This window comes from Carassius auratus, unplaced genomic scaffold, assembly GCF_003368295.1.
Source record: "Carassius auratus strain Wakin unplaced genomic scaffold, ASM336829v1 scaf_tig00214575, whole genome shotgun sequence".
Classification (NCBI taxonomy): domain Eukaryota; kingdom Metazoa; phylum Chordata; class Actinopteri; order Cypriniformes; family Cyprinidae; genus Carassius; species Carassius auratus.
In genome coordinates this window covers 1,545,427-1,562,953 of record NW_020527719.1, presented here as the reverse complement: position 1 = coordinate 1,562,953, position 17,527 = coordinate 1,545,427, and the positions used below count along the sequence as shown (strand labels likewise).

General features: G+C 33.5%; 1 protein-coding gene across 1 annotated transcript in view; it reads right to left on the bottom strand.

Moving 5' to 3' along the window:
* Positions 1-2,120: 2,120 nt before the first annotated feature.
* Positions 2,121-17,527, bottom strand: part of LOC113092362 (probable lysosomal cobalamin transporter) — an 84,454-nt gene continuing 69,047 nt past the window's right edge. Inside the window, exons 15-16 of the mRNA XM_026257944.1 lie at positions 3,085-3,176; positions 2,121-2,948 (exon numbers count right to left, since the gene is read on the bottom strand). Of these exons, the coding sequence (XP_026113729.1) occupies positions 2,838-2,948; positions 3,085-3,176 (203 nt within the window). The 3' untranslated portion in view covers positions 2,121-2,837. The remainder of the gene's footprint in view (positions 2,949-3,084; positions 3,177-17,527) is intronic.

Sequence of the window (17,527 nt, the reverse complement as noted above, 5' to 3'; positions counted from 1 at the left end):
AACACTTTAGAATAAGGTTCCATTAGTTAATGTTAGTTAATGTATAAATTAACATGAACAAACAATGAATAATACATTTATTACTGTATTTATTCACCTTCGTTAATGTTAGTTAATGAAAATACAGTTATTCATTGTTAGTTCATGGTAATTCACAGTGCATTAACTAATGTTAACAAGCACAACTTTTGATTTAAATAATGCATTAGTAAATGTTGAAATTAACATGAACTAAGACTTATAAATGATGTAGAAGGATTGTTCTTGCTTAGTTCATGTTAACCAAAGTAGTTAACTAACATTAACTAATGGAACCTTATTCTAAAGTGTTACCCTTAATTATTGTTTACCTGGTTTTATTTTGTGTTTATGTAACTTTTTAAAAAGTTCTTGGCATGCGATGCTGACAGCACTGAACACATGACTTTTTATTATGAACTAGATGGTCTTCCCAGTGAGTCTCAGTCATCTCTGGCTTTTTAAACTGTAACCTTGAAACATGCATTTCCTGTAAACCTACTTTGAAATAAGTATTGTCAAAAGGTGCTATACTCATACAACATTTAACCATGCAAGTACTGTAGTAATGGTTATTTTTGTTTTTACTATGGTTTTACTGCAAAAGCTGTAGTAAAATCATGGTTAATGTTCAAAAGACTACAAATAATCCCGAATTATCCACTTTTGATCAAAGCATCTGGTAAATGTTATTGTATTTGTACATGTAATATGAAATAAATGAAAATATTAATAAAGTTGCGTCTGTTCTTGAGAGTGGTGTGTATTGTTTTATTATAAACCAGCGGCGGTAGCCGCGGGTGGTCCGTAACGATGAGCAAAACGCCGGTGAACCGCGTCCACGCAGAGCGGCCGGGATGTATCGTCCCAGCATCGGCCGGAGAGCATTTCCGATCATAGGCCGACGTCGCCGAGACATCTTGCCTATTAGCAAACGCTCCCTGAGCGATATCGTCCCGATGGAATTTTGTAGGTCGGCTCGACATCGGCACAACGTATGTGTGCTGTCTGGGAAACGATTATTATGACGTCAAACCTTCTTAGCAAACAATGCTAAGCAGGCTGAATACTGGAATAATTAAATAGAAAATAATTAAATAATGTACATATCCAAGTATTTCTTACCTTATTTAGAATGTGGGATTTTAGGGGTCTTCAGTGGAGGTGAATGATGTTATGTCTATCGTCGCTGGAGAACCAAAGTTTAGCTAGCGAATGAACTCAAAAAAAAAAAAAAAAAATTTGTTTTAATCATTCGGTTCGTTTGAACCGGATCATAAATAAACGATTCTGTGTGTTATTGTGAGAATTCGACTCTTGTGAATCCAATTCTTATGAATGATTCGTTTTAATAAAATCATCAGAACCTAATAATAAACAAATCCGAGGAAAAATGCCAGATTTTAGATTTTAAGGTATTGTTAATTCTGATTAGCAAACTGGTTTGAGCGCTTTCTTGCAGAGCAGCAGACATCATTAGCTCGGGGCTTATTTCGATTCGAATTATCATTGATTAGTCATTCGACTGCTTTAACCGTTCAGTAGGATGTGGAGAACCGGTTCAAACGAATCATTCCTTAATTATCTGGAATCATTGTGAGCTGCTCTTGTGCCTTTATAGCAAACTTTAAATCCTGATGTTTTTCACTTTTTGTCGCTTAAGCTTCCTCAGTATTGTAAAAGTGCAAAGTTAGATTTAAATCGAATCATTATTTTGTACCAGGTCTACACATCGAACTGAAATGCTTAACAAAAGTATTTGCTGAATGTCTCATTCTGTTGAGGGGGAAAACGTATTTTATTGTATGCTTTATTCTACATACATTTAAGCACAATCATACAACCTTTTGAATGACCACTAGGTCAATTCAGTCTGTCAAAACTGTTCTACAGAAATAATGCCATTATATATAAAAGGGACATGGAATTAAGATGTTTTTTTCCTGGCAAAAGAAATGATTCCGATTTGTAAATCTACATATTTTTATTTAACATTAATTAACCATCTGAATGATCTAATGATAAAAACTGATATAATGATATAATTGAAAAAAAAAAACTATAATATAAAAAAGCAACTGGATCCATTTTAAAACCAGAGATACTGTTGTAGGCTTTATTAATGACACAAAACTGCATTATAACAGAAGCATCTTGCATAATAAATGTTAATTTCAGGAAACCACAAAACAGGCCAATACTGTATGATAAATACATTTTTTACACAATCTTAATCATCATCTCTAGAAAAGTGCAAGTTCAGTCAAATAATTCCAAAATGTAAACTTATGTGAAATAAATCAACTGGTGTCCACAAGCAGTATGATAGCAATTCAAGCTCAGAGATTAAAGTAACACACTTCAGAAACACAAATTACAGATATGCACAGCTTAAAAAAAAAACACTCAATAAATAAATCAGCAGAAGGATCTTGAGCCTTTTATTCGTATTAACAAAAAATATTTGAATCTTTTAAACTTATTTCTAACTAAATTTAACAATTTTTGTTGTTGATTTATTTTAGAGTGCAATGCAAAATGACACACATACACACCCTTCATTAGAAGTAAGGGTCAGTAGTAAAGACAGGTTAGCATATCAGACTACTACTATCAGTTTAACATGAAAATGCCTAGTGACACAGAACCTACTTGGCATCATAACATATTCAATTGAATCTTACAGAACAGCAATATTTCTCTCTCTGAATGAAGAACGAAATATGTGCTGCATGAAGATGAAGAACTATTTTAATTGTTTTTCATTCCAGCTCTGACTAACAACCAAACCAAGTAAAAACAGGACTTTTAGTACAAAGTTAATGCACATATTCATCATCACTGACATCTGAATCGTCTGCATCAACTTCCCCTTCGATTACAGATTTCTTCCCTTTACAGCATGAAACAACCAAACCAATAAGGAAGACCTGCAACACAACAAAAGACTTATTATAGGGCTACAGAATAATATTAATTATTGTTACATTTTCATGTGTCATCCATGCAATTTCCTTCACTAATTATAACAAGCTATTTCATGTAAAAAAAAAATAAATACATTACCACAAGGAAAGCCCAGTTGCCAAAATAGTAGATGGTGCTGAAGAACCAAAATTTGTGCAGGAACAGGTATGATCTTGTTACTGTGCACTGGTCTGGAAAACAAAATATGAACAAAATGTGACCTTAAATTTTTTATTCATTTTCGAAAGTAAAATATTTTAGTGTATTTTGAAGACGATGAGGGTTTTGATTTCTCATGCATTGCCTATATGGTGGCTCTATGATATTCTGGTACCTAGATACGGCCACTGCTTTAATGTAAGTCCAATAGCATGTGTTGAGTCAGAAGGTCAGTAGGTTAGTCTTCACCTTGCCTCCACGCAGAAGTAATCACACACGCACAACAGTACCTGTTCTCATTAAAGTAATTGCCAGCACACAGCCTTGTGTAATAGCATCAGCCACGCTTAACAGGTTTGTGCTAACAACACACCACCTTTCAACGCAGAGGAATAGACTCTGCCTCAAGCTAACCTGACATGCTGACCAGAAAACCAGCAACAAACTGATGACCACGTCAGAGAAAATAAAGAGGGATCCAGGAAAATCAATGACACATTTGGATAAAAATAACAAACAAATATTTAGATGCTTCTTGGCAAACCAAAATAACCAATATATGGACAAATGCAGAGAAGAAAAATATTTATTAGTGAAAGTACAAATATACAGGACTGCATGATTTGGGGAAAAACATTTTCTTTTCTCATAAAAATTGTTATTGGAATTTAAATTGGATAAAAAAAAAAAAAAATGTTTGTTGTTCTTGTTTGTAGGGTTTTTGTGATTATACATCAATACGGCTATACAACAATGATAATAATAATGATGATGATAACAATTATTATTATTTAGGATCATTATTATTACTATTATTATTAATAAATCCAAATATACAAAATCCCCAAAATAAAATAAAATAAGAGATATTATAATTGCAAAATGATTATTATTATATTAATAACTGCACTACAAATATATATTTGAAAAAAAAAAAACTAGGAAAACTGTGAACATTAGACTTAATCTGATAGATAGATTTAATCTGCTTTAAAAAATAGTCTGACAGCATCATCAGCCACACCGATGAACAGTCCAGGACTCGTGTGGTTAAGTTCGAGGTTTAGAAGTCTGCTGGTCTGATAGTTGTACTATACAATTAAATGGGTATCAAGAAAGCTAATGTACGAAGAAGTTCATCTGGGCTCATGGGTCAAACAGGGTGAGTGTCACTACAGCAGGAGGCTTGTAATCAGCTCAATCTGTCGAGCTGCTTGTGAAGATGCGGCCCCTACAGAGTGCTGTCTACAGAGGGAAGGGAGGAGAAGCAGAGAGAGAGATCTGATGGTGTTTATTCAGATAATTAGCTGCTCCAGGCGTGCAACAGGAGGACGGCTGAGGCATGAAGACCTGCTTAAAAGAGAGAAGTGAAGGAAAACCCTCACATTAAAAAACATGAGCGGCACCAGAGGTTAGTGAACTCACCCTGTGTTAGACATCCTATCATCTCATGCACATGTAGTCAGGACACCATTTGCACTCAGCATTAACCTCTGTCCCAAGTGATCCCATCACAAAATAAACCAGAACCAGGATTGCTGCTCAAATCTAGTATTAACTTAACTCCTAAATGTCTACATCTATTGCTCAGTACATCAACAGGTGGATGTCAGGCAAAGGATGCTTTGTGATGACTTGTGCATGTATTGCCTCTCCTAAATGTTCTCCTAAATCTGATAAAAGCTTTCTTAAAATAACAAAAAAAAAAAAATAGCAATGCATATCTGTAATAACAGTATAGAACAACCAAATGAGGCCTAGGAAATCAGATAATTTATCTGTATTTTAGGACTGAGCACCTTTTGGAATTTCATTGCAGTAAGGAAGAAGAATTAAAATTAGTTGATTTCAAGAAAATTCAGGTTATATTCAGGTTAATGTTTAAGTAGAGAAGCAAAGTTAGTTGAATACATGTTTGTTTTGTACAAAGAGTTTACAAAGTATTAAAATAAAGAAATAGTGGATGGAAGGACAGACATTACGGTCAACAGACATGCAGATTGACAAAGAAAGAAAGAAGAATGGATGGAAAGACATTAGGTAGATAGATGGGAAAGCAGATGTTGCTGCATCTTTTAATTAAACTATGTCCTGCTAATACTGATCAATTTAATTGGCCAAAATCAATTTAAGTAACTTTGAAATACAATTAAAAGCAAATGGTGAACATTTTTGCAGTTAATTCAATACTAAAGCAGATGGAGTTCCTGGTTTTGGCCAAATCATAAAGTACTTCTGCACAAGACATTTTTCTTTTACTTGAAACTTTGTAAGTTTCCAAGACTTCTGCCAAAAACAGGCTAATAAAATGCTGTGCATGGCAAGCTTTGGCATCTCAGTGCACAAAGAATATCTTTAAAGGACAGTTACAACGGGGTCTGCGCAGTTGCCCCGATCCTCTGGTTCTGGCTCAGGACAAACTGAACCTGTTTGAGAGCAGGCACCGTCCTCCCCTCCTGCACTTTTCCTGCCATCTGCAGCTCAGCAGATGCTCACCTGAATTACAGGACAGATGGTTCTCAACGGTGCTCTGGCTAAACAAATCATCGTGTACATCCCTGACCCGGTTCACCTTCAGATCGCAGTCACTGCTGATGGAGAACGCCTGCCAGAGACCACAGCCATTCAGACCATTCGCTCTGCTTGTGTGCCATTGTGTTGTCATTTGGGCATTGGGCAGAGACCCTTAAAGAGATAGTTCACCCAAATGTGAAAATTTACATCTACTCACCCTTTTGTTTTGTTTTGTTTTTATTCTTTTATTTTGTCTATGAAATGCAGAAATCAACATTTCTGAAAGAACCATTATACAGCTTGTGCCAAAAGGAAAGAAAAAAAGAAAAGTAGCCCATATACTACTCATGCACTTTATTCCAAATCTTTAAGCCATACGCACACACGTACACAAACTAGTGTTATCCAACTTAAATGGTTTAATAATTGTGGTCCCACTTTATATTAGGTGGCCTTAACTACTATGTACTTACATAAAATAAGTACAATGTACTTACTGTGTTCATATTGTATTGTAAAACACTTTTGCTGCTATTGAGGTGGGATGGGGTAAGGTTAGGGAGAGGGTTGGAGGTATGGGTAAGTTTAAGGGTGGGTTAAGGTGTAAAGTATGGGTCAACAGTGTAATTATAAATGTAATTACAGAAATTAAATACAGATGTAATTACATGTAGTTTTTTTTAAATATAAGTACAATGTAAAAACATGTACAGTATGTACACAATAAATGCATTGTACTAAATTATTAATTGAAATGTAAGTACATAGTAGTTAAGGCCACTTAATATAAAGTGGGTACCTAAATGTTAATATAAAAAAAACTAACAATTTTACAAAAAGGAGAAAATGAAGTTAAAACACTAGTAAACATATAAGAATAAGAAAAATACATTAATTTTTATAAGGAATTCTACTAAATCTTATAATGCAATAATAAGGTTAAAGTATATATATATATATATTAGGGCCGGGACTTTAACGTGTTAATTGATATGAATTAATTACACAAAAATAACGCATTAACTAAGATTAATTAATTACAGAAAAAAAAATCCCGCATTTTTAATAACTTATTTTTGCACCGCGGAACGTTTCTCACTGGATGAGTTTCGGCGGACCGATTATACTGAAGCACCAACTAGCGTTCGCATATAACCGCAGCACATGATCGAACCTCAAGTATCACCTCAACGCAAAACATATAGCAGCTAGTGTGGACTTTACACTTTATGTTGAACTATGTATTATTTTGTTGGTGCAACAGTTTATGTTGAACTCTTTATTGTTTTGTCCAAGGTTATTGAGAGTTGAACTTAGTATGTTATGGCCTCTGAAGCAACAGAGAGATGTTTTCTAATATTCAGTGTTTCCAATATTCTGAATGTAATTGACAGTATTGTGTTTTACTTAAAAAACACTTTACAGAAGGTTCCAGCACCTATAAGCTTCCTGAATTTCTGAAATGTACTATTTCTAAATTGTTTCTAAATATGCCATTGATACACTTCATGGCAAAAATTGCACTGGTCTGCTAGACTTGGTTGAACAAAAATAAACAATATTTTGTTGCTTAAGCTTATGTATTCAGTCATTATACAATGGTATACTATAAATCCATGTGAAAAAAAATTACTTCACACTGTTCCCAGGTCAAATATTTATCTGCGATTAAAATGTGATTAATTTCGATTAATCAATTACAAAGCCTCTAATTAATTAGATTAATCTTTTTAATCGAGTCCCGGCCCTAATATATATATATATATATATATATATATATATATATATATATATATATATAAATATCAGTCGTATATATACACAACGTTGGTCATAAAAAAAAAAAGACAAGAATACAATAAGAACACAGCTTTAAGTTTAGCTTATTCTATATCTTTACCAATCTTTGTCATGAAAGGGGTGTGTAATCATTTAAAATAGAAGTATGATCACTTTTTCTTTAATATATTTTAATAAGCAGGTTAGAATAAGTATGTTGTTTCCGTTTTACAGACAAATGTATTGTACTAAATGACAAAATAACATTTTATAGTCACAAAAGTTATTTAAAACATTAATGCAGATGTTTAATACAATTTCTATGTTCTATGTAAAATCACTTTTGATTTTTCTGAAAAACATCATTTGCTAATAATAATTTCAATTTGTATCTTTCCCTCACATAAAGAGTTTTAATGTAGTGCCATCTGGACCACTTTTATAGTGCTTCTCTTTTTTTGTATCTTGTCAGCCCTCAGTCACTAAAGAGATGATAACAGTATGCACTGAAAATTCTTCACAGTTTTCTCATTTCTGAGAAAAATATAACATCATTTGGGTTTGGAAAAAGATAAGGGTGAGTTCATTTCTGAGTGAACTATCCCTTGAACTGAGGAAAAGTAACTGAGAGCAAGTGCATAACAGAGTGAGAGTTCAGTGTGTGGTCAGTGCAGCAGGGCAGCCCTCTCTGAAAACATGCATTATTAATCATGACTCATTTGTTTCTGTGTATACACTGAATAAGAACAGGATAGAAATAGAGGAAAGTGCTCTAAAGTGTTTTCTCCCTACGAGGAGAACATTCTCTCAACCCCTCTGTTTGTTTGGTTTGGGGCTTTTGCTTTTTTTCTACACGGTTTTTCTAAAAGCACTCTGCACATTTTACTATGTACCCGAGTTTTCCAGGCTCGCTGAACCTCGGTCCAGTGCTCTCGACGGGAAGCTGCCTGGCTCTACTCAATCTGAGTGGACCCCAGAGATGGATGTTGAAAACCACCCTACCCACTTCAGCTGCCTGCAAACTTTCTGACATGGACAAAGACCTCCACCTACAGACTCATGTTGGAGAACAACTGTACAACTGTCTTGAGGTCTAGATATTATTTCTCTAAGATACCACCAACCAGAAACACAACTGATGATGATGAACCCACTGTGACTCATCAAAAGCTCCTCATTATGAATATATATATATATATATATATATATATATATATATATATATATATATATATATATATATATATATATATATATATGCTGATTATTGTAACCTTTACTTAATCATTATCAACAAAAACACAATCATTGATTGAAATAAATATAAAACTGCAACTAACATTTTACTAAAGCATGTGTGTGTGTGTGTGTGTGTGTGTGTACTTGTTTTTCTATTCTGGTGGGGACTTAAACCTGAATACACACAGACTCATGGGGACTTGTGTCACGGTGGGGACCTAAATTGAGGTCCCCACGTGTAAACAAGCTAATAAATTACACAATGAAGTTTCTTGAAAATCTTAAAATGCAGAAAGTTTCATGTGAGGGTTAGGTTAAGGGGTAGGGTTGGTGTAGGGCGATAGAAAATATGGTCTGTACAGTATAAAAACCATTATGCCTATGGAGAGTCCCCACAAGGATAGCTGACCAGACGTGTGTGTGTGTGTGTGAGTTTGAGCAGTAAAAAAGAAAAAGAAAAAACTGTTTTATACAGCAATCAATTTTACAATGTGACTATGTATTTCAAATAATTTCTGTATATATATATATATATATATATATATATATATATATATATATATATATATATATATAGTTCTATATGTTCTCTATATATATATATATATATATATATATATATATAGAACAAGTTATTTAAATTGTAATACTATTTTATAATATCAAATAAATGGCAACTTGGGGAGAAAAATTAATTCTATGTCTTAATTAATTCTTATTTCAAAAACATTTGGTAGCATACTGAGTATATAAAATGATAATATCTATATACAAAATATATAAATACTGTTTATATAAAATGTCACAAACATTGCGTATTGTGAATTCTCAAACTAGAAGGTTAAAAATGACACTAAACTAACTAAAATGCATATTTAAAATGAACACAGTACAATTACAATTAGTTACAACTGTGAGCAAACTGATGGTTGCATTTGTCCCAGATAATGCCGCAGGTCATAACGTTTATGAACATCAACAGCATTAGCTGACAAGCATGATTCCTATTAGAATACTGATGGAAAGTCAATTTATTGACCAGAACCCTACAGTCACACTACCAGATTTGAAAAACCCAAATAGCCAATATCTATATGCACATTTCTCTTAACTCACATTTAAAACTTCCAAAAAGCATTCACAGTTAACTGTAACTGAAGCTTAATGAGTAACCCATTGTACTAATACACAGGTGCAAATCATTAATGGTTCAGTCATCTTCGAACATGATACTGCAATACATACTTTAGGATATGCCATAAACAAAAAAATCTAATCTTTTTCATTACTTGCTTTATTAATATATATTAAAATAAAAAAGATGCTGTTATACCAATGACTATGTACAGTATGTGCAATGAATGCTGTTTGGAGTCTCAGTAACAGCATGTGTCTGTGAAATGTGCGCACTGGGTCTGAATCAGCTTAAATGAGACTGCATTAAGATGCATTAAATTCTCTCTACATACCATTGGTCCAAATCTACCACTAAAGGAACACCGTAAGGTGCACATGGCAGCATGGACCCGTGCCAGGCTGTGCCTGACGTGGCTATTAATTAAAGTGTTCCTTAATTATCTGCTCTGTTTTAGTGCTTAGCTGAGTAATTATAGCTAGCTCTCTATGTGCCAGACCGGGGGGTGAATTCAGACATACTAAGAAACCCACAAAGGGAGGAAAACAAGCGATCGATGGTTTAAAGTGATAGTTCGACCAATACCCCCTGATGCATTGAAAAGATCAGGCTCAAAGTTATGAATCCCACATCACTATACTGTGTGATTCAAGAATGACTCATTCTTTACATCAATATCATTTGTGAACTAAATTAACTGACTGACTGAAAGAATTCATCTCAAAATAATGAATTGTTCTATTTCTCATGAACACACTAATGAGAGCTTATGCATCTGTCAAGATTTTAATTTTCACTTATATTTTGGTCTGTTCCTCCCCTTCTAGCAATCCATCTTTACCAATGTTGTAACAAGTAGCATGAGTTACTTTCCCCTAGCACCTTCATTCTTTTTAAAAGTGTGTCCTCATCCGTTATAGTTGCATGCAACTACAAGGGTGAGTAAATGATGACAATATTTTCATTTTTGGATAACCTATTCTTGTAATGAAGACTATAATCACAAATCCTCTGCTATGCCTAAAACAGATAGAAATAGTTTAGATATCAGTCAGTATATTGGAAGCAAATGCACATTTCACTTCTGCATGTTTTCTTCCCTCTGTCTTTAGATCTGCCTTTTTTTAAGCCAACAGATGTCTAAATTTGGCACCGATTTCTCAAAAGGCTTTAACTGGAGCATTTGCTAATCTTTATCACAAAGCAATAAAAGTGAGAGCCAAAAACAGGCAGCTAGAAGGCAAGGGCTTTTCAGGACGACCTCGAGGGAAAGAGAAGATGCAGCAAAAGAGGTGAGTGTAATGCTCACACTGAGGAAACTGCAGAATGGGACGGCGTCAGATCGAGTGCGAAATTGCATGCAATCAAAGGGTGGCACTTTTCAATACAAATAATCCTGTGGGGTTAGAATGAAATCAGATTGAAAAAGGAGTGGAGGAGTGCAGCAGTAGAGCATGAGCGATATCAGAGCTGCTGTCTTACCTGTTGACAATCCTCATATTTATAGCAGCAATATAACCGACAGACTCGCGTGACTCGTGATTCACACTAGTCATCCATAGCACCTCTCTCGGTAAATGTGCATGGAGAAAGAAAATAGAACAAGTGCATACTTCACAACTTTAGAATACCTCAAGGAATGGCAGTGGATCTGAATACAGCTCTGGATTTAAAGACATAAAAATACATATCTAAACTAATATATAAAATACTATTCATGTTTGGAGTCAGTAATGTTTTTTTTGTTTGATTTTTTTTACAGAAATGTATACTTTTATTCAAAACGGATGCATTAAACTGACCAAAAGTGAAAGTCGAGACTTTTACATGTGACTATTCTATTTAAATTAATAATTCTTTTGAACTTTCTATTTCAAACTCGTAAAAATCACAGATTTCTATAAAAAATTAAAAAACGCAGCACAATTGTTTTTAACATTGATAATGTTTCTTGAACATTAATAAGCATATTATTATAATTTCTGATGGATCATGTGACACTGAAGATTGGCGTAATGACTGTAATGAAAATTCAGTTTCGCCATCACATGAATAAATTACATTTTAAACTGTATAATTTTTTTTACTGTATTTCTGATCAACTAAACACAACCTTATTAATCATAAGAGATTTCTTTCAAAAACATTTAAAAATCTTCCAAAACCCAAACGTTTAAACAGTAGCGTGTATTATATAATAATAAATTAATACATTTATTAGTGGAAGAGAATCAGACACATGGAATGAGGAGTTTCCATAGGACCAAATGGAAATTAAATTAATCTTACATAGTCTCATAATTTTAATAATCAGCCGAATATTTGAGGATTATGTATATTAAATGTCGAAATGCAAACTTTGAATGACAAAGCTCTCAAATTTCATTCAAATCGCATGTAATTGATGTCAAACCTTCACTTTTAAAATTCACTCTGTTCCTCACAAAAAAGAAAAAATTGTATCACTTTAAAAGTTAGAAAGTGTTTTGTTGGCCAATAAGTTTCTTCCATGTTAGATGACACTGTGCTGGACATTGTTAAAATTTTCCAGGTAAATGTTCTTCAGGAGATACTGGACCCTCAATTCATAATATACTATGCTATAAATATATTTCAGTAAAACAAGTGTGGCCTTCGCCTATTCTGAAAAACACATTTCCTGTATTGCATTCAACAAGCACCCATGATAGAACTCTATCATAAAAGAATGGTGTCCTTCAAAATGTTCATCAATCACTGACATTTGTTTAATATCTTTCTGTCTCTTCATTACAGCAGCATCTGAAGCTATAGGAGGACACAATATGGTGAAGAATCTCAGGTTTAGGAACAAACAGAATGACTGGCATCTGCTGAACAAAAAACAATTCATCCAGATACTGACTTAACGGTGATTTGTGTTTTGAAGAAATTGTATTGTAAAAAATAAAATAAAAAAAGAGCATAAGTATCTGCCATCTTTGAGCACATCAAACATCGTTCTCTCTTGAACATCCCTCATGCTGTTGCTAGGGAACAGTCCTGACAATGAGGTGAGCACTTGATTTCTTCAGCATTAAAATATGTGTTCTGCCTTCCCATGTTAGACAGATGACCCTTATGGAATCACATTTTCTAATGCACCATTCAACTAAAACAAAGTTAACTAGTTTACTATTACTATGATATTTAGATGTCATAGATGTCAATATCTGAGTATGAGTAAATGATTCAAATATACACAGTACTTCACAAAACGCCAAAAAGAGAGCAGCACCATGAAACTTCTTGGTACTTTTTTCATGTTTTATGGACATTCCCTCAAAAAAAAATTAAAATATAAAATGCGCTGAAATATGAAAATGTCATAAGCGTGCTTGAGATTTAAGTGCCAATTTTGTTCCCTTCAGTCAAACTGAGGCCTAAGCAGATTTTGAACGTACACCAGTGAGACGGTTAATGAGAATTTAATTAAAACAGTTTCTTAGAGTTCCTTAAACTTCTGAGAGGTTTACGAGAAAACAAGTGAATGCTGAAAAATGACATTAAAGTTAATCAGGTAAAGTTGATCACAACTATGTGAATATTTCATTTTAAAGTGCCCCTATTATGCCATTTTAACGGTTCCTAATATTGTCTCATACAATAGGATTACATGCATGGTCAAAAAACTATATTTTAAACTTTTATACTATATTCCAAGCCTCCTGGAGCTTAAAGTCAACTTTTGTGTGACTTTTTTAAGACTATACATAATTCACACATCATATGGATTAATATTATGATGCATTTCTAAACTTGACCGACCAACTAATCAACATATTACACATTGTTTGAACAAGGGCAATATTAACATTTAGTTAATATCTCCATTTCTATTACATTGTGGGGGAAATGAAACTCAAACAGTCTGAATTAACCCAAGGATGAGTAAATAATTACTTTTTTTGTAATTTTAAAGAGAACTAATCCTTTTCAAAGTAAGACTAAAAAGTATTTGAATCTGCTTTTGAGTGTCTGAAAATAATTTAACAGAGGAATAAATATTGAAATCGTTATTATTTATTTTCTTACTCGTTTCAACAGCGCTCGGAGCTCTTATGATCAGTGCCTTAAAAACCAACAGGATATATTTTTTCCAAACAAACCACATCTGTGCATTTGCTGAGAGCCAGACGAGCATCACGCGTTCATTAGACCATGGTTAGAAATCAATCTGACAGGATGAGGAAATTTATGCCTGGCCGACTGAAGTGGAGAGCAGAACATTGTAAGTTTCGTTTTAATTTGCGGCTCCTGAATCTATTGGCACACCAAGTGACTTGGTGGATGGTAGCCATGGCAACAACACTTGATCCTCCAGATACACTGTATCACATATATCTGAACTAAAATGAACAGATATAATATCATTAAATGAATGCAGAGAAAGTCAGGAGGAGAGACATGCAGGAGCTAAAATAAATCTGAAAAACGAAGTATTGTGAAAATAAGGGAAATCAGGAAAACGATAATGCAGTTGCCTGTTGAATGCATAAAAAAAGCAGATTAAGATACAAGCGGTGCTGTTTGTCAGATGAACTCCATAGCTGTGCATTCAGCAGTTCAGATGTCTTCAGCAGTGGTTTGAACTCAAATTCTGCATGCATAGTGAGATCCCATGAATCCCAGCTCCTGTTTTATTGACACTAAAGGTGGGCGGTATGACCAAAATGTTACATCACAACATGAATCATTTTATATAAGGGCATCGGTATGTATGTGTTTTCTACTGGTCTGTATATGGGACGCCTACATTTACTTCACTATATTACAATTAAATCTAATCTAATCTTGACAAACTATATATCGTTGGAAAGGTCTAAGACTCCCAAATATATATTTTACCAATGTTTTTGTTAAAAATTATGTAGGACAAGTAATAGATTAATTTATGACAAGAGTGCACCCTCAAAAATCTAAAATATAACTGGTGTTTTGACCTGTTTAAAAAAAAAAGACTTCTTTGTTAGCTTTTTCTCTATCACATATAAGAAATCATCAGAAATTATATATCGACTGAAAACTTAAAATCTCAAAATTCATCATTTTAAACCCATTTTAAAATCAGACGTTGCATGACCATGTAAATGGTACATCAATATCATGTTACAAAATGTTTTCATTCATGAATTATAAAAATTTAAGTTTGAATCATGCACTATAAAGTCTATGTTCAAAAATGTGAATGACAGTTAAGGGGTTAAAAACACAATAAAAAAGCTACATTATTATAAAATAAATTCATAGATATTATTATAAAATAATAACTTATTTATTATCAATTTTGTAAACCGTTTTTTGCAACTTAATATTTTTGTGGAACCTGTGATACTTTCATCTGGATTATTTTATTAATAAAAAGTTAAAAAAGAACAGCATTTAAAAAAAAACAAAAAAAAAAAAAACAATCTTTTGTATTAATATCAACTAAGAGTCTGTAATTTCTTTTTTTTTCAGCAAAGATGTGTTAAATTGATAAAAAGTGACGGTAAAGACTTATATTGTTATTTCTATTTCAAATAAATACTGTTCTTTAACTTTTTATTCATTAAAGAATCCTGAAAAAAGTATCACAGATTCCACAAAAAAAAACAAACAAAAAAAAAAAAAAAAACATTTGAGCAGTTTCCAGCATTGATAATAAATCAGCATTCTGTTCAAATCAAAATGATTTCTGAAGTATCATGTGACACTGAAGACTGGTGTAATGGATGATGAACATTCAGCTTTGTATCTATATTTTACAGTATATTAAAATAGAAAACCGTTATTTTCAGATGTAATCATATGTCACAATATTATAGATTTTTTTCTCTATTTTTAATATTTGAGCAGAAATGTCTTTAAAAAAAAAACATTACAAATCTTACTGAACCAAAACTTTTGAAATACATTACATTAAAATAATTTGTAAATAATATCATATGATTTTATAATTTATTTATTAAATGATACATTATAAATATAATTTATATATGACTGAAAATTGGAACAAATGTATAGATTGTATTATATTTTTTTATATTAGGTTTTATATGTAATTATTATTATAATTGTTTTTTTTTTTTCAGCATTTTATTTTATTAGTCCAAGAGCCAGGACTCAAACTCAGGACGCTCAAAGTGCAACGATGATATATATGTTATATAGTTTAAATGTAATGTTATGCACAAAAGACACTAAATCCTCAGCGGATGCCATATTCAAAGTCATAAAATAGTCAAAATACATACATCTGTGATTGCACATGAACTGAAGTCTATATAAATGTGTGAAGACTAAATGTTGCCTAGCAACCACACGCAACTAAACTCCCCATAATAACTAGTTCTGACACGTTTTGAATTGTGTAGAACACGTCATGCTCGGTATTTTCACATTTATCCATATTTCCCTCTCAAGTGAAAATAACGTAAAGCAGTCCTGCACACAACTAGCAACACACAAATATCTTCCTCAATACAGCACAACTTCTACCAGATGACACATTTCTTCCGTCATACGGTATATCCCATCATGCCGCTCGGCACTAATTGACACTCTCCATCACTCAACACAAAGCACTTCCTCCAGGGGCTTGAAGGACAACCCAACCCCGGTGTTATTGCCAATCCAAGCTGTGCTCTGTGAAGCAGGACTCGCCTCTTGCTCTGTCGACTTGAGGCGTGAGAGTGGCGGGGTTCGAGAGCACGGGTCGGGCCCTGCAGGGAGAGATGCTCTCGGTCGGATACTGCGCCCTCCCTGTCGCATGTGTTCTCCCTGCTTGACACTTCCTCCCACTCACGCCTGGTTGTGCAACGGCTGTTACGCAAGACAGAGCAGCTTCCAGAGTGATGAGAAGACTCGGGTTGCTGCACAAGAGGGAAAGATCTGGCAAAGCGAGAGGACTGCAGATGAAAAACGGCAACACAAAGAGAGCGAGCGAGAAAAAGGTCGATATTATTCAATTCTTTCATCTACAGGCCAGCTGGCAGGGTGGGTTTTTGCTTCAGGTCAACAGGTACGACAGGACGAGCACACATTGAGGCCAGGAAGCTCAGCATCTCATCAAGGGTATAAAAGTGACAGTCGATATGCTGAGAGAAGAGTCCAGAGAGAATTGGGGAAAGGGCTGAATTGATTACTCATTCAATTACAATAATTAAGCGGCTACTTGAGGCACTCTGTTTTAACATGCCTTTTGTCATTTATTACTCTTTAAAAGAGGAAAAGCATCCAACCATCAGCATCTGAACCACTGGGGAAAAATGAGCTGAATATTTTGGCCAGCACACAAAAAGAGGCAGACATTATTAAAAGATGAAAGGTGGTGCCCAGCCTTTAGGCAATATTACACATTTTAGGTAATGCAATCTGACTAATTTCTGATTACTTTTAACCTAACTTGTTTATCACATTGATTAGATTAGGACAATCTTGTATTACACTAATATAAATCAATATGATACGGAGGGGGTTTATAAATCGATAAAAAGCGAATAATTAAATCTTAAAAAGTTTTGAACATGAAAAGAAATGAATGCTTTCAAAATAAAAACCTACAATTTAAAGCATTTAAGAAATTATATAATGGATAACTTATTGCAATTTTTGAGAACATTATGTAATCACATAATCAAGGAAAAATTGACTATAGTCTGATTATGAATATTTTAAAACGTAATATCACCTAATTAAAAGTATTTAATTTTTGGA